At 59.3% G+C, this 27,478-nt stretch overlaps 2 protein-coding genes across 2 annotated transcripts; both read left to right on the top strand.

Moving 5' to 3' along the window:
* Window positions 1-1,963: 1,963 nt before the first annotated feature.
* LOC136375123 (mucin-3A-like) lies at window positions 1,964-8,421 on the top strand. The gene is made up of 8 exons (XM_066340482.1): window positions 1,964-2,022; window positions 2,988-3,124; window positions 3,210-3,278; window positions 3,971-4,133; window positions 6,484-6,663; window positions 6,825-6,907; window positions 7,007-7,065; window positions 8,108-8,421. The coding sequence occupies exons 1-8, from the start codon at window positions 1,964-1,966 to the stop codon at window positions 8,135-8,137; spliced, it is 780 nt and encodes a 259-aa protein (XP_066196579.1). The 3' UTR covers window positions 8,138-8,421.
* A 1,849-nt stretch (window positions 8,422-10,270) lies between these two features.
* Window positions 10,271-27,423, top strand: LOC136375122 (mucin-2-like). Its single transcript, XM_066340481.1, has 3 exons — window positions 10,271-10,340; window positions 14,728-26,189; window positions 26,356-27,423. Exons 1-3 carry the CDS (start codon window positions 10,271-10,273, stop codon window positions 27,421-27,423), a joined length of 12,600 nt encoding a protein of 4,199 aa, XP_066196578.1.
* The last annotated feature ends 55 nt before the right edge of the window (window positions 27,424-27,478 follow it).

Genomic DNA, 27,478 nt, shown 5'->3' with positions numbered 1-27,478 from the left:
ACCCTGTCCGGGGGTCTCCTGGGGGTGGGGGGACAGCCCAAGGGACCCTCAGGGTCACCCCAAGGGGACATCCTAATGTCCACCCCAAGGGACCCTCAGGGTCACCCCAAGGGGACATCCCAATGTCTATCCTAATGTCCATTCCAATGTCCACCCCAATGTCCATCCTAATGTCCATTCCAGTGTCCATTCCAATGTCCATCCTAATGTCCACCCCAAGGGACCCTCAGGGTCACCCCAAGGGGACATCCCAATATCCATCCTAATGTCCATCCCAATGTCCATCCTAATGTCCACCCCAAGGGGACATCCCAATGTCCATCCTAATGTCCATCCTAATGTCCATCCCAATGTCCATCCTAATGTCCACCCCAAGGGGACATCCCAAGGGACCCCCAGGGTCACCCCAAGGGGATATCCCAATGTCCATCCTAATGTCCATTCCAATGTCCATCCTAATGTCCATTCCAATGTCCACCCCAATGTCCATCCCAATGTCCATCCTAATGTCCATTCCAGTGTCCATCCTAATGTCCATCCCAATGTCCACCCCAAGGGGACAGCCCAAGAGACCCTCAGGGTCACCCCAAGGGGACATCCCAATGTCCATCCTAATGTCCATCCCAATGTCCACCCCAAGGGTCCATGTCAGTGTCCACCCCAAGGGACCCCCAGGACCACCTCAAAGGACCCCCAGACCCACCCCAAAGGCCACCCCAAGGACCACCCTAAGGGACCACCCCAAGGGACCCCCAGGACCATCCTGAGGGTCCCCCAGGACCATCCCAAGAGACAACCCAAGGGACAATCCAAGGGACCCTCTGAGCATCCCCAAGAAACCCCCAGAAGAAGACCCCAAGGGACCCCCAGAATCACCTCAAAGAACCCCCAGGACCACCCCAAGGACCACCCCAAGGGACCACCTCAAGAGACCCCCAGGACCATCGTGAGGGACCCCCAGGACCATCCTGAGGGACAACCCAAGGGACCACCCTAAGGGACCACCCCAAGGGAACCACAGGACCATCCTGAGGGTCCCCCAGGACCATCCCAAGAGACAACCCATGGGACCTCCTGAACATCCCCAAGAAACCCCCAGAAGAAGACCCTGAGGGACCCCCAGAATCACCTCAAAGAACCCTAAGGGACAACCCAAGGACCACCCCAAGGGACCACCTCAAGAGACCCCCAGGACCATCCTGAGGGACCCCCAGGGCCACCCCAAGGGACCACCCCGAGGGACCCCCAGGACCACCCCAAGGGACAACCCAGGGGACCCCCAGGACCACCCAAGAGACCACCCAAGGGACCCTCTGAACATCCCCAGGAAATCCCTGGAAGGAGACCCTGAGGGACCCCCAGGACCACCCCAAGGGACAACCCAAGGGACCACCCTCAGGGCCACCCCAAGAGACCCCCAGGACCATCCTGAGGGACCCCCAGGGCCACCCCAAGGGACCACCCCGAGGGACCCCCAGGACCACCTCAAAGGACCCCCAGACCCACCCCAAAGGCCACCCCAAGGACCACCCTAAGGGACCACCCCAAGGGACCCCCAGGACCATCCTGAGGGTCCCCCAGGACCATCCCAAGAGACAACCCAAGGGACAATCCAAGGGACCCTCTGAGCATCCCCAAGAAACCCCCAGAAGAAGACCCCAAGGGACCCCCAGAATCACCTCAAAGAACCCCCAGGACCACCCCAAGGACCACCCCCAGGACCACCCCAAGGGACCACCTCAAGAGACCCCCAGGACCATCCTGAGGGACCCCCAGGGCCACCCCAAGGGACCACCTCAAGGGACCACCTCAAGAGACCCCCAGGACCATCCTGAGGGACCCCCAGGGCCACCCCAAGGGACAACCCAAGGGACCACCCTAAGGGCCACCCCAAGGGCCACCCCAAAGGCCACCCCAGGGGACCCCCAGGCCCGCCCCCAGGTGACCGTGTCCCTGTCCGCAGATGGACGGGATCTACCGGAACGTCTCCGGCTACCGCGGGATCGACGTCCTGAGCCTGAGGTGGGCGAGGGGCCGAGGGTGGGATTAATGGGATAATGGAACTGTGGGATTGGGATGGAATTGGGATGGGATGGGATGGGATGGGATGGGATGGTGGGATTAATGGGATGGTGGGATGGGATGGGATGGTGGGATGGTGGGATTGAGGGATAATGGGATAGTGGGATAATGGGATAGTGGGATAATGGGATAACGGAATAGTGGGATAGTGGGATAACGGGATTGTGGGATTGAGGGATAACGGGATAGTGGGATAATGGGATAGCGGGATAATGGGATAACGGAATAGTGGGATAGTGGGATAATGGGAAAATGGGATAACGGAATTGTGTGATAATGGGATAATGGGATAGTGGGATTGTGGAATAGTGGGATAGTGGGATAATGGGATTGTGTGATAATGGGATAATGGGATTATGGGATAACGGGATTGTGGGATTGAGGGATAATGAGATAATGGGATAGTGGGATAATGGGATAATGGGATTGTGGGATAATGGGATTGTGGGATAGTGGGGTAATGGGATTGTGGGATTGAGGGATAATGGGATAGTGGGATAATGGGATAATGGGATAATGGGATTGTGGGATAGTGGGGTAATGGGATAATGAGATTGTGGGATAGTGGGATAACGGGATAGTGGGATAATGGGATAATGGGATTGTGGAATAGTGGGATAGTGGGATAATGGGATTGTGGGATAGTGGGATAATGGGATAATGGGATAGTGGGATGGAATCCTTGGGATGGCATAATGGGATACTGGAATAATGGGATCAATGGGATCAATGGGATCAATGGGATGGGATGGCAGAAAACCTCTGGGATGGGTGAGGAACCTCTGGAGTGGGATCGACGGGACAGGATGGAATGGGATCGATGGGATGGGATGGGGTGGAATGGGACGGGACGTGACCTCCGCGGCCCCCCACGCCCCCCACGCCCCCCGGCCTGTCCCCCGCAGCCGCGGCAGTGTGGTGGTCAGTTACCGCGTCCGGCTGCTGCCCGCGCCCGGCGACGCCGGCCTGGAGCCCCGGGCCCTGGAGCTGCTGGCCCTGGCCAACGCCGCCCCCCGGCCACACAACTGCAGCCCCTCGGCCGGTAGGTGACCCCCGCCCGCCCCCGGACGGTCCCCAGCACCTCTGGGCACACTCGGTGACCACCCCGTGCTGTCCCCTGTCCCCAGATGGGCTCTGCTTCACGGCCACCTCCGCCAGAGCCACCAGAGCCGCGACATTGGCGCTGAATGACACCGGTGAGTGAGGGCTGGGGACAGCTGGGGACAGGTGGGGACACCTGGGGACAGATGGGGACAGCTGGGGACACCTGGGGAGACCAGGGGACCGCTGGGGACAGCTGGGGACAGCTGGGACAGCACGGGGACACATGGAGACACCTGGGGACAGCTAGGGACAGCTGGGGACACCTGGGGAGACCACAGGGACGCCTAGGGACAGCTGGGGACACCAGGGGACACCATGGGGACACCTGGGGACACCTGGGGACAGCTGGGGACACCTGGATACACCTGGATACACCTGGGGACACCACGGCAACACCATGGGGACACCATGGGGACACCTGGGGACATCACAGGGACACCTGGAGACACCATGGGGACACCAGGGGACACCACAGGGACATTAGGGGATGCCTGGAGACACCAGGGGACACCTGGGGAGACCACGGGGACATCACGGGGACACCTGGGGACACCTGGATACACCTGGGGACACCTGGGAAGACCACAGGGACACCAGGGGACACCTGAGGACACCTGGATACAGCTGGGGGACAGCTGGGGACACCTGGGAACACCTGGGGACACCTGGGGACGCCTGAGGACACCATGGGGACACCTGGGGACACCTGAGGACACCATGGGGACGCCTGGGGGCACCATGGGACACCTGAGGACACTCGTTGACCAGAGCGTGGCCTCTCCAGAGCTCTGCCGGAAGTTCGCTCCGGCCAACTTCAGCCGGTTCTACTTCCCGCACCGCACGGCCACCGGGCTGCTGTGTGTCACCAACTGCACCCTCAACGTCCCCGGCTCCTTCGACTGCCACCGCGGCCTCTGCCGCCTCACCCTGGACGGCCCACAGTGCTTGTGAGTCGGCCACGCCCACCCCTGGCCACGCCCACCCAACCACGGCCACGCCCACCCACTCACAGACCACACCCACTCAGCCCCGGCCACGCCCACCCACCCACGGCCACACCCACTAACCCCCAGTCACGCCCACTTACCCCTGGCCACGCCCACCCACTCCTCCAGCCACGCCCACTCATCCCCCCGGCCACGCCCACTCAGCCCCGGCCACGCCCACTGGTGATACTTTAAGGTGGGCCTTGACTCTGGGGTCAAAGGTCGCCCCCAAGGGCAAAGGAGTTGAATCCTGAATTTGAGGTCTTGATGACCCCAAAACCCTGACCCCAAAACTGTGACCCCAAAACTGTGACCCCAAACCCGTGACCCCAAAACCCTGACCCCAAAATCCTGACCCCAAAACCCTGACCCCAAAACCCTGACCCCAAACTGTGACCCCAAAATCCTGACCCCAAAACTGTGACCCCAAACTGTGAACCCAAAACCCTGACCCCAAAACTGTGACCCCAAACTGTGAACCCAAAACTGTGACCCCAAAACCCTGACCCCAAAACTGTGACCCCAAAACCGTGACCCCAAACTGTGACCCCCAAACTGTGACCCCAAAACCGTGACCCCAAACTGTGACCCCCAAACTGTGACCCCAAAACCCTGACCCCAAACCCCTGACTCCAAAACCGTGACCCCAAAACTCTGACCTCAAAACTGTGAACCCAAAACCGTGACCCCAAACCCTTGACCCCAAAACCCTGACCCCTAACCCCTGACCCCAAAACCCTGACCCCAAACCCGTGACCCCAAACTGTGACCCCAAAACCCTGACCCCAAAACCCTGACCCCAAAACCCTGACCCCAAAATCGTGACCCCAAAACCTTGACCCCAAAACTGTGACCCCAAAACTATGACCCCTAACCCCTGACCCCAAACCCCTGACCCCAAACCCGTGACCCCAAAACCTTGACCCCTAACCCCTGACCCCAATGGTCCAACCCTTGGCTCCTGTCAGCTCCTGCCCTCCAAACCCAACTGTGGACCCCCAAACTCAATCCTTGACCCCCAAACTGAACCTTGACCCTCAAACCCAACCCTTGACCCCAACACCAAACTCTTGACCACAAACACCCAGCCCGTGACCCCCAAACTCAACCTTTGACCCCCAAATCCAACCTTTGACCCTAACTCCAACCCTTGACCCCAAACTCAACCCTTGACCCTCAAACCCAACCTTTGCCCCCCAACTCTGACCATTGACCCCCAACTCCAACCCTTGACCTCCATTCCAACCGTTGACCCCCAACTCCAACAACTGACCACCAAACCCAACTTTGACCCCCAAACCCGACTCCTGACCCTCAAACCCAACCCTTGACCCCCAACTCTAACCCTTGACCCCCAAACCCAACCTCTGACCCCCAAACCCAACCCTTGACCCCCAAACTCAACCCCTGACCCCCAAACCCGACCCCTGACCCTCAAACCCAACCTTTGACCCCCAACTCTGACATTGACCCTGAACTTCAACCCTTGACCCCCAACTCCAACCCTTGAGCTCCAGCCCTTGACCCCCAACTCCAACCCTTGACCACCAAATACAACTTTGACCCCCAAACCCAACCCTTGACCCCCAAACTCAACCCCTGACCCCCAAACTCAACCCTTGACCCCCAAACCCAACCCTTGACCCCCAAACTCAACCCCTGACCCCCAAACCCAACCCTTGACCCCCAAACTCAACCCCTGACCCCCAAACTCAACCCTTGACCCCCAAACTCAACCCCTGACCCCCAAACCCGACCCTTGACCCTCAAACCCAACCCTTGACCCCCAACTCCAACCCTTGACCCCCAACTCCAACTGTTGACCACCAAACCCAACTTTGACCCCCAAACCCGACCCCTGACCCTCAAACCCAACCTTTGACCCCCGACTCTGACCATTGACCCTGAACTTCAACCCTTGACCCCAACACTCAACCCTTGAGCTCCAGCCCTTGACCCCCAACTCCAACCCTTGACCACCAAATACAACTTTGACCCCCAAACCCAACCCTTGACCCTCAAACCCAACCCCTGACCCCCAACTCTGACATTGACCCTGAACTTCAACCCTTGACCCCAACACTCAACCCTTGTCCCCAAACTCAACCCTTGACCTCCAAACCCGACCTTTGACCCCCAATCCAATCCTTGACCCCCAACTCCAACCCTTGACCCCCAACTCCAACCCTTGACCTCCAATCCAACCCTTGACCCCCAAACTCAACCCCTGACCCCCAAACCCGACCCTTGACCCTCAAACCCGACCCCTGACCCCCAACTCCGTGACCTGTGACCTCCTCCCACCCCACAGCTGCCCGGACCTGCCCTGGTACCTGTCGTCCGGTGACCGCTGCCAGACCCACATCAGCAAACTGGGGCTGGGCCTGGGCGTGGGGCTGGGGCTGGGCCTCACCATCCTCATCCTCCTCATCCTCCTCATGGTCCTCACCGTCCGCTTGGCCCGGGGGCGGAAGAAGTCACCTGGAGCCAGGTGAAAAACCCCGTGGAGGTGGCCGGAAGGGGATCGGGGTGGTCAAAATTTGGGGGTTCGGCAGCTTTGGGGGGGGTGGGAGGGTCGTGACCTCCCCATCACCTCCGGTGTCACCCCCTGACCCCTGACCCCTGACCCCTGAACCTCGCCCGTGTCCACAGCGCGGTCGCCGAGGACACCTGGCCGGACGGTGGGCGCAACGGCCGCGTCACCGGGATCTACCACGTCAACGGCGCCGGCAAAGGTGGGCGCCCAAAACGGGGGGTGAAACGGGGAAAATCCCCCCAAAATCCTCATGGGGTCATCATCCTCATCCTCATCCTCATCTTCATCCTCCTCCCAGGTGCCTACGGACAAAACACCTACAAGCCCAGCTCGGAGGTGGCGGAGCCGCCGGCGTTGGTGGGTGACGGGGTGACGTCGTTTTGGGGGGTGGTCTTTGGCTTAAGGTTGACCTGGAACCCCAATTTTTGACCCCCAAATCCAAATTGTGACCCTGGAACCCCAACTTTTGACCCCCCAAATCCAAATTGTGACCCCAAAATCCCAACCGGTGACCTCCAAAAGGCCCAAGCCCCCAGCTGTGACCTCACAAACCTGATTTCCGTCTCCAGACCCCGAACTGTGACCTCAAAACTCCAAACTCGACCCCAAAACCCCAAAACTGTGACCCCAAAACCCCGAAATTGTGACCCCCGAAACCTCCAACCTTGATTTTGGACCTCCAGTTTCCCAATTTTGAATGCCAAACTCCAGCCCCAACTCCAAATTCTGACCTTCGAAACCTCAAACTCAATTCCAAACGCCCGATCTGGACCCCCAAACCCAAAATTGTGACCCCAAAACCTCCAACCTTGACTCCAATTTCCCAATTTTGAACCCCAAACTCCGAACTCCAGCCCCAAACCCAAATTTTGACCTTCAAAACCCTGATTTTGACCCCAAATCCCAACTTTTGACCCTGAACCAAATTTTGACCCTCAACCCCCCAATTTCTGACCCCAAACCAGAATTATGACCCTCAAACCCCCAATTTCTGACCCCCAACCCAAAGCTTTGACCCTCAAAACCCGAATTTCTGACCCCAAACCCCAATTTCTGACCCCAAACCAAATTTTGACCCTCAAACCCCAAATTTCTGACCCCAAACCACAATTTTGACCCCAAACCAAATTTTGACCCTCAAACCCCAAATTTCTGACCCCAAACCACAATTTTGACCCCAAACCACAACTTTGACCCTCAAAACCCCAATTTCTGCCCCCAACCCAAAACTTTGACCCTCAAAACCCAAATTTCTGATCCCAACCCAAAACTATGACCCTCAAACCCGCAATTTCTGACCCCAACCCAAAACTATGACCCTCAAAACCCCAATTTCTGACCCCAAACCCCCAATTTCTGACCCCAACCCCCCAGTTTTGACCCCCAACCCATTTTCCAGGTGGTGGCAGAAGGTGCAGCAGCCCTGTGACCCCTCCCACACCTGCGAGGGGGTGACCAAGACCCCCCAAGACCCTCGGCGCCGTCGGGCAGCGGCCGAAGCCCTCGGAACCCTCATTTTTTGGGGGAAAAAAAGGCGGGATCGGGATCCTCTGTGAGAGAGGAGAGGTCCCCCCACCATCCTTTTATTTTTGGGGGGGGTTTCTCCTTGGAGAGGACATCCCAGAGGGGGATTTTGGGGGTGGATCCGGCTCTGGGGGCGTGGCCGGAGCTGGAAAATCCTCATCTCCGCGGAAATTATATTTATTAACGGATTTATTTATTTCATCTCCTGAAAAGAATCGCCCAGGAAAAAAGGAGGTGGGATGGAATGGGGGGAGCCCCACAGGAAGGGGGAACATGCTGGTGACCCCTCTGGGGTCAAGGTTTGGGGCTGGGGGTCACCAGAGGGGGTTTGGGGGTCGAGGTTGGGGGTTTGAGGTTGTGGTTGAAGTTCTGGAGGGTTGAGATTGGGAGTTTGGGGTCAGGGGTTTGAGATTTGGGGGAAAATCTGGGGTTTTGGGATCAGGGTTGTGTTTTGGGGTCAGGGTTGGAGGTTTGGGGGTAGGGGTTGTAGTTTTGGGGTCAGGGTTGGGGGTTTGGGGTCAAAGTTGGGGTTTGGGGGTCAAGGTTGGGGTTTTGGAGGCCAAGGTTGGGGTTTTGGAGGTCAAGACAGGGGTTTTGGGGTCAGGGTTGGGGGCTAAAATTTGGGGTTTTGGGGTCAAAGTTGGGGTTTGGGGGGTCGGGGTTGGGGTTTTGGGGTCAGGGTTGGGGGTTTGGAGGTCAAGGTTGGGGGTCTGAGGTCATGGTTGAGGTTCTGGGGGGTTGAGATTGGGAGTTTGGGGTCAGGGGTTTGGGGTTTGGGGGAAAATCTGGGGGTTTGGGGTCGGGGTTGGGGTTTGGGGATTAGGATTGGGGTTTTGGGGCTCAAGGTCGGGGTTTTGGGGTCAAAGTTGGGGTTTTGGGGTCAAAGTTGGGGTTTGGGGGTCAAGGTTGGGGTTTTGGAGGCCAAGGTTGGGGTTTTGGAGGTCAAGACAGGGGTTTTGGGGTCAGGGTTGGGGGCTAAAATTTGGGGTTTTGGGGTCAAAGTTGGGGTTTGGGGGGTCGGGGTTTTGGGGTCAGGGTTGGGGGTTTGGAGGTCAAGGTTGGGGGTTTGAGGTTGTGGTTGAGGTTCTGGGGGGTTGAGATTGGGAGTTTGGGGTCAGGGGTTTTGGATTTGGGGAAAAAACTGGGGTTTTGGGGTCGGGGTTGGGGTTTGGGGATTAGGATTGGGGGTTTGGGGATTAGGATTGGGGTTTTGGGGCTCAAGGTCGGGGTTTTGGGGTCAAAGTTGGGGTTTTGGGGGTCGGGGTTGTGGTTTTGGGGTCAGGGTTGGGGGTTCTGGGGTCAAAGTTGGGGTTTTGGGGTCAAGGTTGGAGTTTTGGGGGAAAACTTGAGGTTTTGGGGGTCAGGGTTGGGGATTTCGTATCATGGCTGAAGTTTGGGGTTAAGCTCGGGGTTTTGGAGGTCAAGATGGGGGTTTTGGGGGTCAAGGCTGGGGTTTTGGGGTCAGGGTCAGGGTTTTGGGGGTCAGGGTTGGGGTTTTGGAGGTCAGGGTTGGGGTTTTGGAGGCCAAGGTTGGGGTTTTGGAGGTCAAGGTTGAGGTTTTGGCAGTCAAGATGGGGGTTTTGGGGTCAAAGTTGGGGTTTTGGAGGTCAAGTTTGGGGTTTTGGGGTCAAGATTGGAGTTTTGGGGGAAAACTTGAGGTTTTGGGGGTCAAGGTTGGGGTTTTGGAGGTCAAGACGGGGGTTTTGGGGCTCAAGGTTGGGGTTTTGGGGCTAAAATTTGAATTTTGGAGGTCAAGATGGGGGTTTTGGGGTCAGGGTTGGGGTTTTGGGGCTAAAATTTGGGGTTTGGAGGTCAAGGCTGGGGTTTTGAAAGCTGAGATTGAAGGTTTGGGGTTCCTGATTGGGAGTTTTAGGGTTGAGGTGTTGAGGTCACTGTTGGGATTCCGGGATCAGGTTTGGGGGTTTGGAGGACACGGCTGACTCTTCGAAGCCCAAGGTGGGATTTCGGAAGTCCAGGTTGGGGTTTTGGGGGTCGCTGTTGGGGTTTGGGGCCCCGATTTGGGGTTTTGAGCGTCAAGATGGAACTTTTGGGCGGGTTGAGATCGCAGGTTTGGGGTCACAGTCGGGATTTTGGCGACCCTGAGCGAGGTTTGAGGGAATTCCCAACCCTGACCCCAAACTGACCATCACCAAAACCGCGGCCGGAGGAAGGAGAAATCCCACGGAACACCCCTTGGCCAAACACCGGGCGAGGCCGAACCCCTGACCCCATAAAAAACACCCTGACCTCCCGTCGCCCCAAAAATTCCGATTCCCGCCCTGGCCGCCGCTCCCGGCGCTGCGGAGATAACGGTGTTTGTTTTCTGGGCGGGAAAAAATAAAAAATAAACCCCGAAAGGGGCCGTCCTCATCCGGCCGGGCGCGGCTGGGAAAGCAGGAAAAGGGTTTGGGGTGGGTCCCGAGGGGCAGGGGGAGTTCCAGGGGGGTCCCCGAGTTCCCTCGCCGGGTTTTTGGAAGAGTTGTGGGGTTGGTTTTTGGGGTTTTTTTTCGGTGGGATGGGGTTTGGCCATTTGGTGACCCAAGGATGACCCAAGGATGACCCAAGGATGACCCAAAGATGACCCAAAGATGACCCAATGATGACCCAATGATGACCCAAAGGTGACCCAAAGGTGACCCAAAGGTGACCCGAGGATGACCCAAGGATGATCCAGAGGGTCTCCACGGGGTTCCCGGTGTCCAGGATCGATCCTGGAAGAGTTTTGGCCGCTCCACGGTTGCGTCACCCAAAAGGGGGTGGGAGGTTTGGTCCTTTCCCAACCCCGAAGGAGTCAAAGGTTCCTCCGCTGGCACCGAGCGCGTCCCGGCTCTGGCACGGTGCCGGTGGAGGAGCCCTGACAGGGGAAAATGAAAGTCTCCATCCTTCACCTCCACTTCTTTCTCCTCCTCTTCATCCCCGAGGGGAGAGCCAGTGAGTGGGGCCGGGAAAGGGGGTTTTAATGGGATTTTTTACGGGGGAAGGAGGTGGGATGGGAGGCGACGTGGCCGTCTCCTCCCGGGATTTTCGGCGGGGAATGTCCCGTGGAAAAGCGGCTTCAGCCTCGTCACCTCCGTTCCCTGGGTGAAAATGTCCCTCGCCGAGGTCTCGTCCCGTTATGGGGGGAACGGGAATGGGGCAGGGGTCCCTGGAGATGGGGCAGGGGTCCATGGAAATGGGCTGGGGTCTATGGAAATGGGTCAGGGGTCCACGGGAATGGGGCAGGGGTCTATGGAGATGGGTCAGGGATTTATGGGAATGGGTCAGGGGTCCCTGGGAATGGGGCAGGGGTCCCTGGGAATGGGTCAGGGGTCCACAGGAATGGGGCAGGGATTTATGGGAATGAGTCAGGGGTCCATGGGAATTGACTGGGGTCCATGGAAATGGGTCAGGGGTCCCTGGGAATGGGGCAGGGATTTATGGGAATGGGTCAGGGATTTATGGGAATGGGTCAGGGATTTATGGGAATGAGTCAGGGGTCCCCAGGAATGGGTCAGTCGTCCATGAAAATGGGTCCAGGGGTTTATGGGAATAAGTCAGGGGTCCCTGGGAATGAGTCAGGGATCTATGGAGATGGGGCAGGGATTTATGGGAATGGGTCAGGGATCCATGGGAATGGGTCAGGACGCCCTGGAAATGAGCTGGGGTCTATGGAAGTGGGTCAGAGGTCTATGAGAATGGGGCAGGGATTTATGGGAATGGGGCAGGGGTCCCTGGGAATGGGGCAGGGGTCCCTGGGAATGGGGCAGGGGTCCACGGGAATGGGGCAGGGGTCCATGGGAATGGGGCAGGGATTTATGGGAATGGGGCAGGGATTTATGGGAATGGGGCAGGGGTCCCTGGGAATGGGGCAGGGGTCCACAGGAATGGGTCAGGGATTTATGGGAATGGGTCAGGGGTCCATGGGAATGAGTCAGGGGTCCACAGGAATGGGGCAGGGATTTATGGGAATGGGTCAGGGGTCCATGGGAATGGGTCCAGGGATTTATGGGAATGGGGCTGGGATTGATGGGAATGAGTCAGGGATTTATGGGAATGGGTCAGGGGTCCACGGGAATGGGTCAAGGATACATGGAAATGGGCTGGGGTCTATGGAAACGGGTCAGGGGTCCCTGGGAATGAGTCAGGGGTCCATGGAAATAGGTCAGAGGTCCATGGGAATGGGTCGGGGGTCCCTGAGAATTTTTTGGGGGGTCCCTGGGGACTTTTTGGGGTCCCTGGGGATGGATCAGGACCCACAGGGATGGATCGGGGGTCCATGAGGATTTTTTTGGGGTCCCTGAGGATTTTTGGGGGGTCCCTGGGGATTTTTTTGGGGTCCCGGGGAATGAGTGAAGACCCACAGGGATGGATCGGGGGTCCCTGAGGATGTTTTTGGGGTCCCTGAGGATTTTTTAGGGTCCCTGGGGATTTTTTGGGGGTCCCTGAGGATTTTTTGGGGTCCCTGGGGCTGGATCAGGACCTATAGATATGAGTCGGGGGTCCCTGGGGATATTTTGGGGTCCCTGGGGATATTTTTGGGGTCCCTGGGGAGGTTTTTGGGGTCCCTGGGGAGGTTTTTGGGGTCCCTGATGAGGTTTTTGGGGTCCCTGGGGATTTTTTGGGGGTCCCTGGGACTGGATCAGGACCCACAGAGCCTCCCACAGGTGCCACTCCCACCTGTCCCCACCCTCCTCAGGTGTCACCTTTGGGGACATTCCCGGAGCTCCCATCAGAGCCCCCTCCCCCACCCCTCCCCTCCCCCACCCCCGATCCCCGCGGGGGGGGGAGCCTTAATGCCGGGAAACTTCATTAAGGAGCTGCCTTAATTACACCAGCTCATTAAGCCTCCAGTTAAAATCCGCCGGGATTGGGAAAACGCGGATCCCGCCGGCAGCCGGGCTTTTTTGGGGACGTTTAAAGCGTTTTTTGGGGATTTTTTTCATTAGTTATTTTTGTTAATTGGCGGGTTTTCTTTTTTTCGCCAAAGCACGGATTTATTTTTGGTGGTTTGTTTTTTTTTTTTTTTTTTCCCAGAAGGGGATATTTTTTTCCCTCAGAAGGGAATTTTTATTTTTTTTTCTGTAGGGATTTTTTTTTCCACAAGGGATTTTTTTTTTTCCAGAAGGGATTTTTATTTTTTTTTCCAGAAGGGATTTTTTTTTCCAGAAGGGAATTTTATTTTTTTTTTCTGAAGGAATTTTTTTTTCCCAGAAGGGAATTTTTATTTTTTTTTTCTGAAGGGATTTTTTTTTTTTTTTCCTGTAGGGATTTTTTTTTCCAGAAGGGATTTTTTTTTTTTCCTCAGACGGGAAATTATTTTTTTTTCCCCAGAAGTGGCAATTATTTTTCCTGGAAGGGCAATTACTATTTTAATTGAGGAAAAGGCGCCATCGGGGCGACCCTTGGGCCGAGGGGACAAAGTGTCCCCAGACACCTCCGAGGGTGAGCGGGAACCGCCTCAAAGGTGTGACGGGTCCAGGGGCTGCTCACCTGAGCTCTGCCTCACCTGAGCTGTGCCTCACCTGAGCTGTGCCTCACCTGAGCCCTGCCTCAGCTGAACTGTGCCTCACCTGGGCTCTGCCTCACCTGAGCTGTGCCTCACCTGGGCCCTGCCTCACCTGAGCTGTGCCTCACCTGAGCTGTGCCTCAGTGGAGCTGTGCCTCAGCTGAACTGTGCCTCACCTGAGCCCTGCCTCACCTGAGCTGTGCCTCACCTGGGCTCTGCCTTACCTGGGCTCTGCCTCACCTGAGCTGTACCTCACCTTGGTTGTGCCTCACCTGAGCTGTGCCTCACCTGGGCCATACCTCACCTGGGCTCTGCCTCACCTGAGCTGTGCCTTACCTGGGGTCTGCCTCACCTGGGCCATACCTCACCTTGGTTGTGCCTCACCTGAGCTCTGCGTCACCTGAGCTGTGCCTTACCTGGGGTCTGCCTCAGCTGGCCTCTGCCTCAGTTGGGCTCTACCTTACCTGAGCTGTGCCTCACCTGGGCTCTGCCTTACCTGGGCCGTGCCTCACCTGGGCCCTGCCTCACCTGGGCACGTGCCACGCGTGTCGGTGGCGCGGGGAGGGGACACACACACACACACACACACACGGGGGTTGCTCCCTGCGGGAAACGAAACCGGGAATTGCGGGAAGAGAAGGAGCCAAAGGCGGGAGAGGAGCAAGGTCCGGGGCGGGGCAAGGAGAGGAGAAATTCCAGAATCGAAAGTGGAGGTGATAAGGAGAGAGAGATAAGGGATCAGCTGAGGCCGATAAGGAGCACCTGAGGGCTGATAAGGAGCACCTGGCAGTGATAAGGGCTTACCTGGGAACTGATAACGGGCAGGTGACGGCACGTGGAGGAGGGTTGGGGGGAGATCCGAGAAGTGGCAGTGACACCGGGGGACTCACCTGGGGTGTCGTCACCTTTGGGGTGGGGACAAGGAGGAGGAGGAGGAGGAGTTTGGGAAGGTTCCAGAAGGTCCCACCTGCTCCAGGTGAGCTCTGCAAGGCTCCAAACCCTCCCGACAGGTATCGAGGAACACCTGGACAGCGGGAAGAGCGAGGACAGGACGGGACGAGCCCAGCCTGGACCGGGACCTCCAGCTGTGCCCACGGCTCTTGGGGACACCGAGGGACCCCCGGACACCCCAGAGCTGCTCGGGGGGAGAGGGGAGGGGACAACACCCGAGGGTGATGTCCCCACCGATGAGGAGAACGGGGAGGGGACAACACCCGAGGGTGATGTCCCCACCGATGAGGAGAACGGGGAGGGGACAACAGCCGAGGGTGATGTCCCCACCGATGAGGAGAACGGGGTGAGCCTGACAGCAGACACCAGAGAGGGGACAACAGTGACAGCCAAAACCACAACTGAGACACCCGGAGGAAGCACCAGAAGCACCGGTGACACCTCGACTGGGACCACCCCCCTTGGGACCACCAGTGACGTCACCTCCATGACCGGGATGGACACCAGTCCCCTTGGGACCACCGATGAGGAGGATGGCACCATCTCCACGGATGAGACGGACACCACCATGACATGGAGCACTGAAGATGTCACCTCGCTGATGACCACGGTCTCTGAGACCGTCACCACTGAAAGTGAAATCACATCAGCCCCTGGGACCACCATGACATCCCCAGAGACCACCAGCCCTGAGATCACAACCACCTTCCCTGGGACCACGTTCCCTGAGACCATTTCTGCCACCCCTGGGACCACCACAGTCCATGAGACATCCACCACAATCACTGAGACCACCACCACTGTAGGTAGGACCACCACGACGCCCTGGACCACCACCGCTGATGGCACCACAACCACAGGCGGGACCATCAGTCCTGAGACCACCACCTCATCTGGGACCACCCCTTCAACACCTGGGACCACCAGTCTTGAGATGACAACCACTGTCCCTGAGACCACCAGCACAATCTCAGGGACCACCCCCACCAGTCCTGAGACCATTTCTACCACCCCTGGGACCTCCACAACCCCTGAGACCACCACCACTGAGAGTGGGACAAGCACAACCCCTTGGACCACCCCCACTGATGTTACCACAGCTATAACTGGGACCACGCCCACCAGTCCTGGGACCACGCCCACCAGTCCTGGCACCACGCCCACCAGTCCTGGGACCGTTTCTACCACCCCTGGGGGTACCACAACATTCCCTGGGACCACCAGCCCTGAGATCACAACCACCTTCCCTGGTCCCACCACCCTAAGTGAGACCACAACGACCCCGGGGACCCTGAGGACATCCTCTGGGACCACCAGCCCTGAGACCACCGCCACAACCAGTGGGACAAGCACAACCCCTTGGATCACCACAACATCCCCTGGGACCACCAGCACAGTCTCGGGGATGACCACCACCTTCTCTGTGACTACCACCACTGTAGGTGGGACCACCACGAGCCCTGGGAGCTCCATGACATTCCCTGGGACCACCCACCCTGAGACCACCATGACCCCTGGCACCACCTCCATTGATGGTACCACACCTACAACTGGGACCACCACCATCTCAGGGACCAGCACGACCCCTGCGACCACCACGACTTCCCCTCACACCACCAGTCCTGAGATCACAACCACCTTCTCTGAGACCACCCACCCTGAGACCACCAGCCCCATCCCTGGGACAACCACTTCCTTCCCTGTGAGCAAGACCACAACACCTAAGACCACCATGACCCCCAGGACCACCACACCATTCCCTGAGACCAGTTCTGCCACCCCTGAGACCACCACAGTCCCTGAGACCACCACAGTCCCTGAGACCATCACCACACTCACTGAGACCACCACCACTGTAGGTAGGACCACCACGACGCCCTGGACCACCACCGCTGAGAGCACCACAACGACAAGTGGGACCATCAGTCCTGAGACCACCATGGCCCCTGGGACCACAAGTCCTGAGATGACAACCGCTATTTCTGGGACCACCAGCCCAATCTCAGGGACCACCCCCACCAGTCCCCAGACCGTTTCTACCACCCCCAGCACCACCACCTTGTCTGAGATGTCCGCCACTGTCACTGAGACCATCATGAGCCCTGGGACCTCCACACCCATCCCTGAGACCACCAGTCCTGAGACCACCACCACTGAGAGTGGGACAAGCACAACCCCTGGGACCACCACCACTGATGTTACCACAACTGTAACTGGGACCACGCCCACCATCTCTGAGACCACGCCCACCATCACTGGGACCACGCCCACCAGCCTTGGGACTGTTTCTACCACCCCTGGGACCACCACCTTGCCTGAGATGTACACCACTGTCACTGAGACCACCACGAGCTCTGGGATCTCCACACCCATCCCTGAGACCACCAGCCCTGAGACCACCACCACCGAGAGTGGGACAAGCACAACCCCTGGGACCACCACCACTGATATTACCACGACTGTAATTGGGACCACGCCCACCGTCCCTGGGACCACGCCCACCATCTCTGGGACCATGCCCACCAGCCCCCTGACCACACCCACCAGTCCTGAGATGACAACCACTGTCCCTGAGACCACCACCCCATATGGGACCACTCCCACCAGTCCTGAGACCATTTCTACCACCCCTGGGGGCACCACAACATTCTCTGGGACCACCACTCCTGAGACCACCCCCACCATGGCTGACGCAACCACAACCCCTGGGACCACCTGGACCATCCCTGAAGTCACCACTTCTGAGACCACCACAACCCCTGGGACCACCACCACTGATGTTACCACAATTACAACTTTGACTACACCCACCATCCCTGGGACCACCAGTCCTGAGATGACAACCACCGCCCTTGAGACCACCAGCCCAGTCTCAGAGACTACCCCCACCAGTCCTGAGACCATTTCTGCCACCCCTGGGACCACCACAGTCCCTGAGACCACCACACGTGTAAGTGGGACCACAATGACCCCAGGGACCACCTCCATTAAAGAGACCACAACTATAACTGGGACCAGGCCAACCACCCCTGGGACCACACCCACAATCCCTGGGGCCACCGCAACATTCCCTGGGACCACCAGTCCTGAGATGACAGCCACTGTCCCTGGGACCGCCACCACAATCACAGGGACCACCCCCACCAGTCTCCAGACCGTATCTGCCACCCCTGGGACCACCACCTTGTCTGAGATGTCCACCACTGTGAGTGGGACCACCACAACCCCTGGGACCTCCACACCCATCCCTGAGACCACCAGCCCTGAGACCACCACCACCGAGAGTGGGACAAGCACAACCCCTGGGACCACCACCACTGATGTTACCACAGCTGTAACTGGGACCACGCCCACCATCTCTGCGACCACGCCCACCAACCCTGTGACCACGCCCACCAATCCTGGGACCACGCCCACCATCTCTGGGACCACCGCAATATTCCCTCAGACCACAACCCCTGAGATGACAACCACTGTCCCTGAGACCACCACCCCATATGAGTCCACCCCCACCAGTCCTGAGACTGTTTCTGCCACCCCTGGGACCACCACAATCCCTGAAACCACCCTGTCTGAGACCACCATCACCTTCCCTAAGACCACCACCACAGCAAGTGGGACCACCACAACAGTCCCCGAGACCACCCTGCCTCAGACCAGCAGCCCCTCTGGGACCACCACCTCAACCCCTGGGACCACCACCACCCCTGAGACCACCACCACCACCCCTGGGACCACACCTACCATCCCTGCGACCACCCCCACCAGCCCTGGGACCACCCTAAGTGCGACCACCACAACCCCTGGGACCATCAGGACCACCCCTGAAGCCACCACTCCTGAGACCACCACGACCCCTGGGACAATAAATGAGACCACACCCACAACTGGGACCACCCCCATCCCAGAGATCAGTACGACCCCTGGGACCTCCACACCCATCCCTGAGACCACCACCAGCCCTGAGACCACCACCACCGAGAGTGGGACAAGCACAACCCCTGGGACCACCACCACTGATGTTACCACAGCTATAACTGGGATGACGCCCACCCTCCCTGGGACCACCCCCTCCAGTCCTGAGACCACGCCCACCATCTCTGGGACCACGCCCACCATCCCTGGGACCATGCCCACCAGTCCTGGGACCACGCCCACCATCTCTGCGACCACCCCCACCAGTCCTGAGAACATTTCTGTCACCCCTGGGACCACCACAGTCCCTGAGACCAGCTTCTCTGAGACCACCACCTCTGTAGGTAGGACCACCACAACATCCTGGACCACCACCGCTGATGGCAGCACAACCACAGGAGAGACCACCACCACCCCAGGGACCAGCAGGACCCCTGGGACCACCATGACATTCCCTGGGACCACCAGTTCTGAGATGACAACCTCTGTCCCTGGGACCACCAGCCCAATCTCAGGGACCACGCCCACCAGTCCTGAGACCATTTCTGTCACCCCTGGGACCACCACAGTCCATGAGACCACCTTCTCTGAGACCACCACCATACTCACTGAGACCACCACCACCACCACTGTCAGTGGGACCACCACAGTCCCTGGGGCCTCCACACCCATCTCTGAGACCACCAGCATTGAGATGTCCACCACTGAGAGTGGGACAAGCACAACCCCAGGGACCACCCCCACTGATGTTACCACAACTATAACTGGGACCACGCCCACCATCTCTGGGACCACGCCCACCATCCCTGGCACCACGCCCACCAGTCCTGTGACCACGCCCACCATCCCTGGGACCGTTTCTACCACCCCTGGGGGCACCACAACATTCCCTGGGACCACCAGCCCTGAGATCACAACCACCTTCCCTGGTCCCACCACCTTAAGTGAGACCACAACGACCCCGGGGACCCTGAGGACATCCTCTGGGACCACCAGCCCTGAGACCACCGCCACAACCACCGCGATGACCACCAGCAGCCCTGGGATCAGCACCAGTCCTGAGCACACGCCCGGCACCACCACAGACCCTGAGACCACCACGCCTTACTCTGAGACCACCATCACTGAAAGTGGGACAAGCACAAGCCCTTGGACCACCACAACATCCCCTGGGACCACCAGCACAGTCTCGGGGATGACCACCACCTTCTCTGGGACCACCACCACTATAGGTGGGACCACCACGAGCCCTGGGAGCTCCACAACATTCCCTGGGACCACCCATCCTGAGACCACCATGACCCCTGGCACCACCTCCATTGATGGTACCACACCTACAACTGGGACCACCACCATCTCAGGGACCAGCACGACCCCTGCGACCACCACGACTTCCCCTCACACCACCAGTCCTGAGATCACAACCACCTTCTCTGAGACCACCCACCCTGAGACCACCAGCCCCATCCCTGGGACAACCAGCCCCATCCCTGGGACAACCACTTCCTTCCCTGTGAGCAAGACCACAACACGTGAGACCACCATGACCCCCAGGACCACCACACCATTCCCTGAGACCAGTTCTGCCACCCCTGAGACCACCACAGTCCCTGAGACCACCACAGTCCCTGAGACCATCACCACACTCACTGAGACCACCACCACTGTAGGTAGGACCACCACGACGCCCTGGACCACCACCGCTGAGAGCACCACAACGACAAGTGGGACCATCAGTCCTGAGACCACCATGGCCCCTGGGACCACAAGTCCTGAGATGACAACCGCTATTTCTGGGACCACCAGCCCAATCTCAGGGACCACCCCCACCAGTCCCCAGACCGTTTCTACCACCCCCAGCACCACCACCTTGTCTGAGATGTCCACCACTGTCACTGAGACCACCATGACCCCTGGGACCTCCACACCCATCCCAGAGACCACCAGCCCTGAGACCACCACCACCGAGAGTGGGACAAGCTCAACCCCTGGGACCACCCCCACTGATGTTACCACAACTGTAACTGGGACCACGCCCACCGTCCCTGGGACCACGCCCACCATCCCTGGGACCACACCCACCAGTCCTGGGACCACGCCCACCAGTCCTGGTACTGTTTCTACCACCCGTGGGGGCACCACAACATTCCCTGGGACCACCAGCCCTGAGATCACAACCACCTTCCCTGGTCCCACCACCCTAAGTGAGACCACAACGACCCCGGGGACCCTGAGGACATCCTCTGGGACCACCGGCCCTGAGACCACCGCCACAACCACCGCGATGCCCACCAGCAGCCCTGGGATCAGCGCCAGTCCTGAGCACACGCCCGGCACCACCACAGACCCTGAGACCACCACGCCCTTCTCTGAGACCACCATCACTGAAAGTGGGACAAGCACAAGCCCTTGGACCACCACAACATCCCCTGGGACCACCAGCACGATCTCGGGGATGACCACCACCTTCGCTGTGACCACCACCACTGTAGGTGGGACCACCACGAGCCCTGGGAGCTCCATGACATTCCCTGGGACCACCCACCCTGAGACCACCATGACCCCTGGCACCACCTCCATTGATGGTACCACACCTACAACTGGGACCACCACCATCTCAGGGACCAGCACGACCCCTGCGACCACCACGACTTCCCCTCACACCACCAGTCCTGAGATCACAACCACCTTCTCTGACACCACCCACCCTGAGACCACCAGCCCCATCCCTGAGACCACCAGCCCCATCCCTGGGACAACCACTTCCTTCCCTGTGAGCAAGACCACAACACCTAAGACCACCATGACCCCCAGGACCACCACACCATTCCCTGAGACCAGTTCTGCCACCCCTGAGACCACCACAGTCCCTGAGACCATCACCACACTCACTGAGACCACCACCACTGTAGGTAGGACCACCACGACGCCCTGGACCACCACCGCTGATGGCACCACATCTACAAGTGGGACCATCAGTCCTGAGACCACCATGGCCCCTGGGACCACAAGTCCTGAGATGACAACCGCTATCCCTGGGACCACCAGCCCAATCTCAGGGACCACCCCCACCAGTCCCCAGACGGTTTCTACCACCCCCAGCACCACCACCGTGTCTGAGATGTCCACCACTGTCCGAGGGACCACCACAACCCCTGGGACCTCCACACCCATCCCTGAGACCACCAGTCCTGAGACCACCACCACCGAGAGTGGGACAAGCACAACCCCTTGGACCACCCCCACTGATGTTACCACAGCTGTAACTGGGACCAGGCCAACCACCCCTGGGACCACGCCCACCACCCCTGGGACCACGCCCACCACCCCTGGGACCACCGCAATATTCCCTCAGACCACCAGTCCTGAGATGACAACCACTGTCCCTGGGACCGCCACCACAATCACAGGGACCACCCCCACCAGTCTCCAGACCGTTTCTGCCACCCCTGGGACCACCACCTTCCCTGAGATGTCCACCACTGTCAGTGGGACCTCCACAACCCCTGGGACCTCCACACCCATCCCTGAGACCACCACCAGAACCCCTGACACAACAACCACAGCACTCGCTGAGACCACAACCTCTGTAGGTAGGACCACCACAGTGTTCTCTGGGACCACCACCATTGATGGTACCACAACTACAACTGGGACCACCATCCCAGGGACTGACAGTGTCTTGTGGACCACCACCAGCCCTGAGACCACCACCAATGAAAGTGGGACAAGCACAACCCCTTGGAGCACCACCACTGATGTTACCACAACTGTAACTGGGACCATGCCCACCAGCCCTGGGACCACCGCAATATTCCCTCAGACCACCAGTCCTGAGATGACAACCACTGTCCCTGAGACCACCACCCCATATGGGACCACCTCCACCAGTCCTGAGACCATTTCTGCCACCCCTGGGACCACCACAGTCCTTAAGACCACCCTGTCTGAGACCACCATCATCTTCCCTAAGACCACCACCACAGCAAGTGGGACCACCACAACAGTCCCTGAGACCACCCTGCCTCAGACCAGCAGCCCCTCTGGGACCACCACCTCAACACCTGGGACCACCACCACCCCTGAGACAGCGACGTTCCCTGAGACCACCACGACCCTTGGGACCTCCACACCCATCCCTGAGACCACCAGCCCTGAGACCACCACCACCACCCCTGGGACCACACCTACCATCCCTGCGACCACCCCCACCAGCCCTGGTACCACCCTAGGTGGGACCACCACAACCCCTGGGACCACCAGGACCATCCCTGAAGTCACCACTCCTGAGACCACCACGACCCCTGGGACAATAAATGAGACCACACCCACAACTGGGACCACCCCCATCCCAGAGATCAGTGTGACCCCTGGGACCTCCACACCCATCCCTGAGACCACCAGCCCTGAGACCACCACCATCGAGAGTGGGACAAGCACAACCCCTGGGACCACCCCCACTGATGTTACCACAACTGTAACTGGGACCACGCCCACCATCCCTGGGACCACGCCCACCAGCCCTGGGACCACGCCCACCAGCCTTGGGACTGTTTCTGCCACCCCTGGGACCACCACAGTCCCTGACGCAACAACCACCACACTCCCTGAGACCACCACCACTGTAGGTAGGACCACCACAACACCCTGGACCACCACCGCTGATGGCACCACAACCACAGGAGAGACCACCACCACCCCAGGGACCAGCAGGACCCCTGGGACCACCACGACCTTCCCTGGGACCACCAGTCCTGGGATGACAACCACTGTCCCTGGGACCACCCCCACAATCTCAGGGACCACCCCCAGCAGTCCTGAGACCATTTCTGTCACCCCTGGGACCACCACAGTCCCTGAGACCACCTTCTCTGAGACCACCACCATACTCACTGAGACCACCACCATCATCATTGTCAGTGGGACCACCACAGTCCCTGGGACCTCCACACCCATCTCTGAGACCACCAGCATTGAGATGTCCACCACCGAGAGTGGGACAAGCACAACCCCTGGGACCACCCCCACTGATGTTACCACAACTATAACTGGGACCACGCCCACCATCCCTGGCACCACGCCCACCAGTCCTGGGACCACGCCCACCAGTCCTGGGACCGTTTCTACCACCCGTGGGGGCACCACGACATTCCCTGGGACCACCCACCCTGAGACCACCATGACCCCTGGCACCACCTCCATTGATGGTACCACATCTACAACTGGGACCACCACCATCTCAGGGACCAGCACGACCCCTGGGACCACCACGACTTCCCCTCACACCACCAGTCCTGAGATCACAACCACCTTCTCTGAGACCACCCACCCTGAGACCACCAGCCCCATCCCTGAGACCACCAGCCCCATCCCTGGGACAACCACTTCCTTCCCTGTGAGCAAGACCACAACACGTGAGACCACCATGACCCCCAGGACCACCACACCGTTCCCTGAGACCAGTTCTGCCACCCCTGAGACCACCACAGTCCCTGAGACCACCACAGTCCCTGAGACCATCACCACACTCACTGAGACCACCACCACTGTAGGTAGGACCACCACGACGCCCTGGACCACCACCGCTGAGAGCACCACAACGACAAGTGGGACCATCAGTCCTGAGACCACCATGGCCCCTGGGACCACAAGTCCTGAGATGACAACCGCTATTTCTGGGACCACCAGCCCAATCTCAGGGACCACCCCCACCAGTCCCCAGACCGTTTCTACCACTCCCAGCACCACCACCTTGTCTGAGATGTCCGCCACTGTCACTGAGACCATCACGAGCCCTGGGACCTCCACACCCATCCCTGAGACCACCAGCCCTGAGACCACCACCACTGAGAGTGGGACAAGCACAACCCCTGGGACCACCACCACTGATGTTACCACAACTGTAACTGGGACCACGCCCACCATCTCTGAGACCACGCCCACCATCACTGGGACCACGCCCACCAGCCTTGGGACTGTTTCTACCACCCCTGGGACCACCACCTTGCCTGAGATGTACACCACTGTCACTGAGACCACCACGAGCTCTGTGATCTCCACACCCATCCCTGAGACCACCAGCCCTGAGACCACCACCACCGAGAGTGGGACAAGCACAACCCCTGGGACCACCACCACTGATGTTACCACGACTGTAACTGGGACCACGCCCACCGTCCCTGGGACCACGCCCACCATCTCTGGGACCATGCCCACCAGCCCCCTGACCACACCCACCAGTCCTGAGATGACAACCACTGTCCCTGAGACCACCACCCCATATGGGACCACTCCCACCAGTCCTGAGACCATTTCTACCACCCCTGGGGGCACCACAACATTCTCTGGGACCACCACTCCTGAGACCACCCCCACCATGGCTGACGCAACCACAACCCCTGGGACCACCTGGACCATCCCTGAAGTCACCACTTCTGAGACCACCACAACCCCTGGGACCACCACCACTGATGTTACCACAATTACAACTTTGACTACACCCACCATCCCTGGGACCACCAGTCCTGAGATGACAACCACCGCCCTTGAGACCACCAGCCCAGTCTCAGAGACTACCCCCACCAGTCCTGAGACCATTTCTGCCACCCCTGGGACCACCACAGTCCCTGAGACCACCACACGTGTAAGTGGGACCACAATGACCCCAGGGACCACCTCCATTAAAGAGACCACAACTATAACTGGGACCAGGCCAACCACCCCTGGGACCACACCCACAATCCCTGGGGCCACCGCAACATTCCCTGGGACCACCAGTCCTGAGATGACAGCCACTGTCCCTGGGACCGCCACCACAATCACAGGGACCACCCCCACCAGTCTCCAGACCGTATCTGCCACCCCTGGGGCCACCACCTTGTCTGAGATGTCCACCACTGTGAGTGGGACCACCACAACCCCTGGGACCTCCACACCCATCCCTGAGACCACCAGCCCTGAGACCACCACCAACGAAAGCGGGACAAGCACAACCCCTGGGACCACCACCACTGATGTTACCACAGCTGTAACTGGGACCACGCCCACCATCTCTGCGACCACGCCCACCAACCCTGTGACCACGCCCACCAATCCTGGGACCACGCCCACCATCTCTGGGACCACCGCAATATTCCCTCAGACCACAACCCCTGAGATGACAACCACTGTCCCTGAGACCACCACCCCATATGAGTCCACCCCCACCAGTCCTGAGACTGTTTCTGCCACCCCTGGGACCACCACAATCCCTGAAACCACCCTGTCTGAGACCACCATCACCTTCCCTAAGACCACCACCACAGCAAGTGGGACCACCACAACAGTCCCCGAGACCACCCTGCCTCAGACCAGCAGCCCCTCTGGGACCACCACCTCAACCCCTGGGACCACCACCACCCCTGAGACCACCACCACCACCCCTGGGACCACACCTACCATCCCTGCGACCACCCCCACCAGCCCTGGTACCACCCTAAGTGCGACCACCACAACCCCTGGGACCATCAGGACCACCCCTGAAGCCACCACTCCTGAGACCACCACGACCCCTGGGACAATAATGAGACCACACCCACAACTGGGACCACCCCCATCCCAGAGATCAGTACGACCCCTGGGACCTCCACACTCATCCCTGAGACCACCAGCCCTGAGACCACCACCACCGAGATTGGGACAAGCACAACCCCTGGGACCACCACCACTGATGTTACCACAGCTATAACTGGGATGACGCCCACCCTCCTGGGACCACCCCCTCCAGTCCTGAGACCACGCCCACCATCTCTGGGACCACGCCCACCATCCCTGGGACCATGCCCACCAGTCCTGGGACCACGCCCACCATCTCTGCGACCACCCCCACCAGTCCTGAGAACATTTCTGTCACCCCTGGGACCACCACAGTCCCTGAGACCAGCTTCTCTGAGACCACCACCTCTGTAGGTAGGACCACCACAACATCCTGGACCACCACCGCTGATGGCAGCACAACCACAGGAGAGACCACCACCACCCCAGGGACCAGCAGGACCCCTGGGACCACCATGACATTCCCTGGGACCACCAGTTCTGAGATGACAACCTCTGTCCCTGGGACCACCAGCCCAATCTCAGGGACCACGCCCACCAGTCCTGAGACCATTTCTGTCACCCCTGGGACCACCACAGTCCATGAGACCACCTTCTCTGAGACCACCACCATACTCACTGAGACCACCACCACCACTGTCAGTGGGACCACCACAGTCCCTGGGGCCTCCACACCCATCTCTGAGACCACCAGCATTGAGATGTCCACCACTGAGAGTGGGACAAGCACAACCCCAGGGACCACCCCCACTGATGTTACCACAACTGTAACTGGGACCACGCCCACCATCCCTGGCACCACGCCCACCAGTCCTCTGACCACGCCCACCAGTCCTGGGACCACGCCCACCAGTCCTGGGACCGTTTCTACCACCCGTGGGGGCACCACAACATTCCCTGGGACCACCAGCCCTGAGATCACAACCACCTTCCCTGGTCCCACCACCCTAAGTGAGACCACAACGACCCCGGGGACCCTGAGGACATCCTCTGGGACCACCAGCCCTGAGACCACCGCCACAACCACCGCGATGACCACCAGCAGCCCCGGGATCAGCACCAGTCCTGAGCACACGCCCGGCACCACCACAGACCCTGAGACCACCATGCCCTTCTCTGAGACCACCACCACTGAAAGTGGGACAAGCACAACCCCTTGGACCACCACAACATCCCCTGGGACCACCAGCACGATCTCGGGGATGACCACCACTTTCGCTGTGACCACCACCACTGTAGGTGTGTGACATACGAGCCCTGGGAGTCACCGACATTCTGGGACCCTTGTCTGGCCCACCATGA

This window comes from Sylvia atricapilla, unplaced genomic scaffold (genome assembly GCF_009819655.1).
Source record: "Sylvia atricapilla isolate bSylAtr1 unplaced genomic scaffold, bSylAtr1.pri scaffold_93_arrow_ctg1, whole genome shotgun sequence".
NCBI classification, from domain to species: Eukaryota; Metazoa; Chordata; class Aves; order Passeriformes; family Sylviidae; genus Sylvia; species Sylvia atricapilla.
This window is presented reverse-complemented; position numbering and strand designations above follow the sequence as displayed.

What these genes read in the sequence shown, in the direction of transcription:
- LOC136375123 (XM_066340482.1), top strand. Translation starts at nt 1,964, where the DNA reads ATGGACGGGATCTACCGGAACGTCTCCGGCTACCGCGGGATCGACGTC. An exon ending in AAGAAGTCACCTGGAGCCAG is followed by an intron (nt 6,664 to 6,824) that starts GTGAAAAACCCC and finishes CCGTGTCCACAG; the next exon opens with CGCGGTCGCCGAGGACACCT. An exon ending in TGGCGGAGCCGCCGGCGTTG is followed by an intron (nt 7,066 to 8,107) that starts GTGGGTGACGGG and finishes CCCATTTTCCAG; the next exon opens with GTGGTGGCAGAAGGTGCAGC.
- LOC136375122 (XM_066340481.1), top strand. Translation starts at nt 10,271, where the DNA reads ATGGAACTTTTGGGCGGGTTGAGATCGCAGGTTTGGGGTCACAGTCGG. An exon ending in TTTTGGCGACCCTGAGCGAG is followed by an intron (nt 10,341 to 14,727) that starts GTTTGAGGGAAT and finishes CCCTCCCGACAG; the next exon opens with GTATCGAGGAACACCTGGAC. An exon ending in CACCCCCATCCCAGAGATCA is followed by an intron (nt 26,190 to 26,355) that starts GTACGACCCCTG and finishes TCCAGTCCTGAG; the next exon opens with ACCACGCCCACCATCTCTGG.